Genomic DNA, 6,868 nt, shown 5'->3' with positions numbered 1-6,868 from the left:
CATGGTATGGTATGCTGTACATAATCACAGAAACTGTCAGTGTGTCATTCTGTTAGTCAGTCATTCTGTCTGTCCCACGTTTTTCAAAAACTCTGTCTGAATACATTGCTCTTCTTAATGGGTTCAGTTGACTATTTAATCTGCAGTTTCCTATGACCTGTATCCCAAACACACACCATGTGAAACTGTACGTGGGTAACTGTGCACTCACTGGGTATGGACTAGTATTATGTAATGAGCTTTGTTGGAGGGAGCCTGAGATCTAATGACTGCTTCTCTGTAACTGTTAACAGTTAATATAACACATGACGTCTGTTTTTCCAGGTGCAGAAGAACCTGCAGAGACTGCTGGACGAAGCTGCCTGAATGTACTGGAAACCAGTATATGATGCTGTAAACACTTCTGTAAATATACTGTAAATATGTAGTTTAAACGTAGCAGATGTTTTAAACTGACGTCACTGAGATGTATTAATGCTTTAATATGAAGAGCTTGAAAAAACAATCTAGTCTCACTCTGAAGACATGTAATATCGGCTCTTGGTCATTGACTTCCAGCATCAGACATCGACGAGAAAAGCAGTATTGTTGTGTCAGCGTGATACGTGACTGGCCACTGTTATTCTGTAATGGCGGCCGGCAGTGTCAGGGGGAACGTGGCTGGACAACATAAGTTAATGAGGCAAAAGTCCAAGTTGGGTGGACGAAAGAGGGTGGGATGGGTCCAACAACCACAGACTTTCACCCAGGAGGCCGGTGTTTGAAAGCCAAACCCTGTTCTTTTTTCCTGAACCCAACCACGTCTGTTTGTCGTTGAAGGAAAAAAACGTCAATTTGCAGTGTTGTACCAATGTAGTGCTTTTATTTTGAAAGAGACTGTATGCAAACTATACATTTCCTGTGAAAACAGAAGTGTATTTTGAAAACAGACAATGCATGTAACAGGCTGAAGTTGACACGGCGTCCCAGAACGTCAACAACCAACACACCCAGGGTACCTTGGACGTCATATGTGGACGTGGAAAGTCCATGACCAAACGTGGACATGTGACGAGGTCACAGTGAGGATGTGTTGTAAAATGATGATACGCACAAACACTTTAGATACTGCTAAAGAGTGTTTCTCTTCCCTCCGTGGTGACGAGTCCGTTTCACCTGTAACCACGCCCAGCTGTGATGTCACAGTGCACTGACACACCTGGAGTACACTGTGACATCACTGCAGCAAGGTGAAAGTTAAAACCACAGGAGATCAGCTGAAACAAAAACCAGCTGTGATTACAGATCGAACTGTGATTAAGGTTTCATCGGCTGAAAGCTGATACAGCAGTATTATAACAGTACTGCGTCTGCTTGATGTAAATGTAGTACAAACAGCAGTATTTTAAAGGCTCCGATATTTCAGCTGATTGTTTTAGAAGGCGGTAACTTTTTTATTTTTCTGTCTGTGGAACAAATCAGCTCATGTTGCTGTATTTACTTTAAAGTTTTTTGACCTCGACTGTTGTGTGGTCACAGTGAACTCACCTCTGTTTACAGTGTCTGAAGGGATCAAGGTCGTGTTCTCAGAGCTGGATTTATCTTCCAACTTTTGTTCAGCTTCATGGTTGACACATTTCTGTCTACATGATGGGATTCAGGACTGAAAACCAGCTCTGACCTTTGACCCACTTCACAACCCTGACTGGGTTTAACTCATGTTTACCTCACGCTGCCTTAAAGCTGTACTTGAGCCTCTCTTCGCTTCTTGCATTTTACAAACTGTAACATTTCAGATGTTTGCCATTAAAGAGCATCATGGTGCTGTAGTTGGTGCTGATTCCTTTGTGAGTGCTTGTTGTGTCCAGACCAGATGTTTTGATGTTAGGTTCAATGACATGTGTAATTAGCTTAAAAAATGGTTATGGAGCATGTTAGTTTGTGGACATGTAAACATGGTAGACTACAGTTAACTAAGACGAGGAAGCAGCAGCTCAAAACCTTGTAGTTCTTCATATAGCTCTACTGTATCCATTGCCTTTTCTTGGGTTGTGATCATAGACTAAAAATAATGGACGCAGCCACCTTAATGTCACCCACTGGTTTGTAGGCTGGTGTTTGAGGCCTTGAGTTTGGCATTTTGTGTTTTTTGGGGATCTGACTGAGAAGCTGAGGACGCTGTCAGCAGACAGCCTGTCACTCAACACGTAACTTTAAACCTTAATAAATTGTAAACCGATGAGTTATATAAAAATTCATCCATGTATAGTTGTCATGAGCAGAGTTGGGTAAGGGTTACTTTAAAAGTAATCAAAGTACTTTACTGCGTTACTTTTTAAAAAGTAACCAGTTACTTTACTGCATTACTCCCTGAGTAAAGTAACTCAAGTATTTTTAAAGTACTTTTGAGTATTCTACATTTCCTATTGGGCAATGGACCACAGGGCGCTAAGCCTACATTTTTTTGTCTCCAAAATTAAAGTTATGGACCACTTGCCCTTCACTGAGATCCAATTCTCCCATCACAGCCGTCACTTTGACCAGTAGAAACACAGAACGATCTGCTGCCGTAGACAACTGTATGACAACAACACCCCAGCGTTTTTAATATTTCCTCTAGGGATGTTACCACACAGAGTAAAAGGGGGAAATGATGGTGTGAAACAGCAGAGGCACTTTGTCAACCCGCTGAGTTAACGTTACTGTCATTAGCATCAAGCTAGCAAACAATGGTACATCCTCACGGTCGGACATAAAGTAATAACATTAACAAATAGCGGCGGGGCTTTTACTCACCACAACTGCAGAGGCTCCCAGCTTCATTTGAAACAAACTACATTATAGACGCTCCGTTATTTATTAATCCATCTGTGTGTTTATATATTTACTGTTTATCCACTCTGTTGTCTTTGTAAAGTTAACACATCGCACCGTCATTTCAAACTCAACACTTGTTTCAAATTAAAAGCCCCTTATAACGTCTGCTGAGAGAATCCCTCCATTTTCTAAATAGGCTTTTTTGGTTGTGGAGGATACAGTAGCTTGAATGTTTGCAGCGCTTCAGATGTAGCTCCTGCCATCTGCTGACGCTTTTAGGTGACTACAACAACATGTCGGCTGGCACATGAACAGACACAGTGACTGAAATAATAGTGAAAGTAAGAAAAATAGGACAAGAATAACCCGATGACATCACACACGCCGTGAAAGACGACCAGGGATAATTGGTGAGTACCATCGTGTAGTGTGTCATGTCTGTCGGCCAAGTCACGGCACGATTTTATGACTCCACAATCGTGTAATGTGACATAGTGACTTTCAGAACGGGCAGAAAAGTCGTGTAGTGTGAACCAGGCATAATGCAAGTGCTGAGTCTGGCCTGTCTGCCAGCGTGTCCTACTCCATCTGTTGAGTCATGGGGATTTTACTGACAATCCCGTGGAATGTTTTAGACTCCACCGTAGACAACGGCAGCATTTCTTCTACCACGTAGCGAGCCACAAGCTTCATGACTTATTTCAGACTGATAGGTTTAACGTTAAAAGTAATGCAAGTAACTGATGTCTTGTTTGAAAATGTACTCAAGTATTTTATTACTCAAACAGCAAACTAACGCGTTAGGTTACTCGTTACTGTAAAAAGTAATCAAAGTACTCTAACACGTTACTTTGTACTTTGTAACGCGTTATACCCAACTCTGGTCATGAATGTGAAAATCAGCGATAGAGACCAAAACTGTTCTGTACCAGGCTGTAAACATGTTTATCTCTGCTGTGAAGTTGGACATTTTAACATGGAGGTCTGTGGTGATCGAGGGGTATAAGGAGCCAGTCCCAAGTGGACATTTGATGAACTGCAGTTTTTGGCACTTCCACACTGACTTTATTTTTCAGCCTCGGATGTTTCCACTGGTTTGTGATGTGACCTCACATCTCTTGACCAATCAAAATCAGGAGCACTTCTCACAACAGTAGTACTTGTGCTGTCACATCCTGAACAGACCCCAAATGTATTTATATTAACTTGGAAAATGGACAATTTAAAAACTGGTTGTTTTTAACATTAAAAGTTGTTCAGCAGCCAACTCTGATTTGTTGGTGCATCTTTGAACGCACCAAGCTCTGACAAGATCAGAGGACTTTTTTCTTTTATAATGGTACGCTGCTAATACATGAGAAGCACCAACTGTGGCTCAGGAGCTACTGGACTGCACCAGTTTCAACATGTAAAGGCATGTAAACGCCATGTCAGCTTCCACACATACAACCAAGAAGCTTTGACTGGGAGACTGGAAAATCTTTTTGAAATTTCCAATATATCTGACTTGGTGGTTAATAAAACGACAGCGCCTTAAAATGCAAACAAGCATGTTGCCCAATATCACCAACGCCTGCATGTTGTAATCTTTCTCATCCCAGTGTGAGCTAAGTGCAGCAATGATTTCAGATTAGCTGCCATATTTAGTTAACAAATGGCTTCAGTTAGCGATGGTCAGGTGATGTGCTGGTGTGACTGAGGGGCACAAATGAACCCTAACATCAACATGAGCCTGACAAAAAAAAGAAAAAACAAAAGCTGCAGATGTAGGAGATCACCTTTCTTTGCTCCTGCACCCTGCAGAGAACCTCCGTGCTTCATGAGAGGGATCTCCAGAAACTTATGAACTCCTTTTTTACTGTAGTACAGGCCTTGTCACATGCATAACAAATGTCACATGGTAAAAAATAACCCCCCAAAATTCCTGGATTTGTTGCTCACTCACCTGAACAATGCGTTTCTTTTTTTAAATACCGAGTCGTGCTCAGTAGATTTTAAATTAGACCTCAGTCAGTTATAATCAGCAGTTCACTGATTCATTCCCAAGGTCTCTTCTTGTAATCCTACCCCTTACCCACCATGCACTGGGAGGTTTCTAAGGCGACCCTGACAGTCAACAAACATGGCTGCTGCTGCTGCAGGGAGCTCTCACAAACATGAGTGAGTAATGTTTCTGATTTTATACTAAAATCTGAACCTTTGAAGTCACAAACCTCATCAAGTACCCAATCAGACGTGATGTGAACTTTTTTACTCAAGTTTTTATTTTTATCTGATTCTCTTAAACATGAAGGCCTTTTTGTGCTCTGCTGAAAAAAATGCAAATTTGACCTTTTACTAGAAATGTTTGATTACTTTAACACCGCTCTGAAATGTGACAATATGTAATTTTGAGGCGCAATGGGGGCTCATTTTATCATATGTTGGAAAAGAGCTGAGCAATTTGAACAGACAGATCATAACACCTGTCCCTACTTTTCAAGATGATTCATCGATCACTTCGCTCACACAGTTGTTTTGGTGCTCATTTCATTTCCCTGGGGCTGACTAACAGCAACTCTGAAGATCTGCACATACATATCTGCAACTTAGTGTAAAAAGGATATATATAAAAAGAAGAGCTGAAAGCAAAGCCTGAAGATCAAAGACGCAATGTGAAATTTGTTGAACACCTGGAAAATCTTCTCTCTGTCTGTCTTCTCATGTTCACGTGGAGGCGATCCTGCTCCCACATCCCAACGTTCTCAGCTCGACATCCCATGATCCCCAAACTGTATGTGATGCCATGGAAACAGGACATGCGGAACCAGAGGCTGCTGATGAAGGTAGACACCAGAGACACCAGTGCCTCTGACAGTCTCCATCCATGTCAGTGAAAACATGGATGCTTCACACACAGAAGATCTATACAGTCAGCACAGTTTCAAGATTAGAGTCACCAGTTCAGTATCCGACCAAATGTCTCCCCTTCTGTTCCTGAGATATGACGTTAAAACATGATGATGTCACAGTGAAGCTGACCTTTGAGTTTTGTCGTAATTCGCCTATGAATTCATGAGTTATGGGCAAAAACATACATTGTGAGAGGTCACAGCAACCTTGACCTTCAACCATCAAATTCTAATCAGTTTATTCTTGAGTAAATGTGGATGTTTGTGCCAAACTTGAACAAATTCCTGAGAGGCGGTCTTGAGATATTGCATTCACAAGAATGGGACACATGTACAGGATGGATAACCCAAAAACATGTGCAGTGTGTGTGTGTGTGTGTGTGTGTGTGTTGGTGCAACCTCTATATGAGGACACATCACTGATATTTGTCCCCTTATGAGGACACCAGTGACTTGTGAGGACGGTGCTCATGTCCTCACAAGTCAAACACTGTAGAAACATATAGGAAGTCATAACGAACTCCCTTACGCTTTTTCTTGGTATGTCCCCATAAGTCTGTGATACCTGACTTTTGTGTGTGTGTGTGTGTGTGTGTGTGTGCGTGTGTGTGTGTGTCAGAACGCAGCTCTGGCAGAGATCCCTGTGGTTCCTCTGGAGGAGTCCTTGTGTTTTTGTGGTCGGGAGCGTCTCTGCCACAGTCAGGACTGCACTCACCGCTCCACCTCCTCCTCCTCCTCCTCCTCCTCTTCCTCTGCTCCTCTAAGCCAGCTAAGCCAGACAGGACTGACAGCTCACCACTCCTCCCACTTCTCCAGGTTAAAACACCTCAGAGACTGATCTTGAGAAGTCAAATTTGGACTCATTCAGCTAACATTTAACAACTCTTTGCTTTCCTGCAGGTACAACAGCTCTGTGATTACCACCAGGCGACTCTACCAAGCCTGAAGACAGATCACACAAACACTAATAAACCTGTCTGCTTTACACTTTCTCTGTCTTACTATATAATGATGAAAACTGTGTGTGTGTGTGTGTGTGTGTGTGTGTGTGTCTGTTCCACGTTTTTCTCCTCACTGACTTGGTCAATCCATGTGAAATTTGGCACAGTGGTAGAGGGTCATGGGAGGATGCCAATGAAGCAATATTACATCAATTGGCCAAAGGGGGGCGCTATAGCAAC

General features: G+C 42.3%; 2 protein-coding genes across 3 annotated transcripts in view; both read left to right on the top strand.

Moving 5' to 3' along the window:
* Window positions 1-1,819, top strand: part of LOC126394552 (GRAM domain-containing protein 2B) — a 24,858-nt gene extending 23,039 nt beyond the window's left edge. For both annotated transcript variants that reach the window (XM_050051427.1, XM_050051428.1), the window contains exon 14: window positions 325-1,819. In XM_050051427.1, the coding sequence (XP_049907384.1) occupies window positions 325-366 (42 nt within the window). In that variant the 3' untranslated portion in view covers window positions 367-1,819. The remainder of the gene's footprint in view (window positions 1-324) is intronic.
* A 2,284-nt stretch (window positions 1,820-4,103) lies between these two features.
* LOC126394559 (testis-expressed protein 43-like) lies at window positions 4,104-6,857 on the top strand. Its single transcript, XM_050051444.1, has 4 exons — window positions 4,104-4,956; window positions 5,513-5,621; window positions 6,307-6,503; window positions 6,588-6,857. The coding sequence occupies exons 1-4, from the start codon at window positions 4,919-4,921 to the stop codon at window positions 6,631-6,633; spliced, it is 390 nt and encodes a 129-aa protein (XP_049907401.1). The 5' UTR covers window positions 4,104-4,918; the 3' UTR covers window positions 6,634-6,857.
* Window positions 6,858-6,868: the final 11 nt, after the last annotated feature.

Source organism: Epinephelus moara, chromosome 8 (genome assembly GCF_006386435.1).
Source record: "Epinephelus moara isolate mb chromosome 8, YSFRI_EMoa_1.0, whole genome shotgun sequence".
In the NCBI taxonomy this organism is placed as follows: Eukaryota; Metazoa; Chordata; class Actinopteri; order Perciformes; family Serranidae; genus Epinephelus; species Epinephelus moara.
The sequence above is the reverse complement of the archived record's forward strand: the minus strand, read 5'-3'. Positions and strand labels throughout refer to the sequence as shown.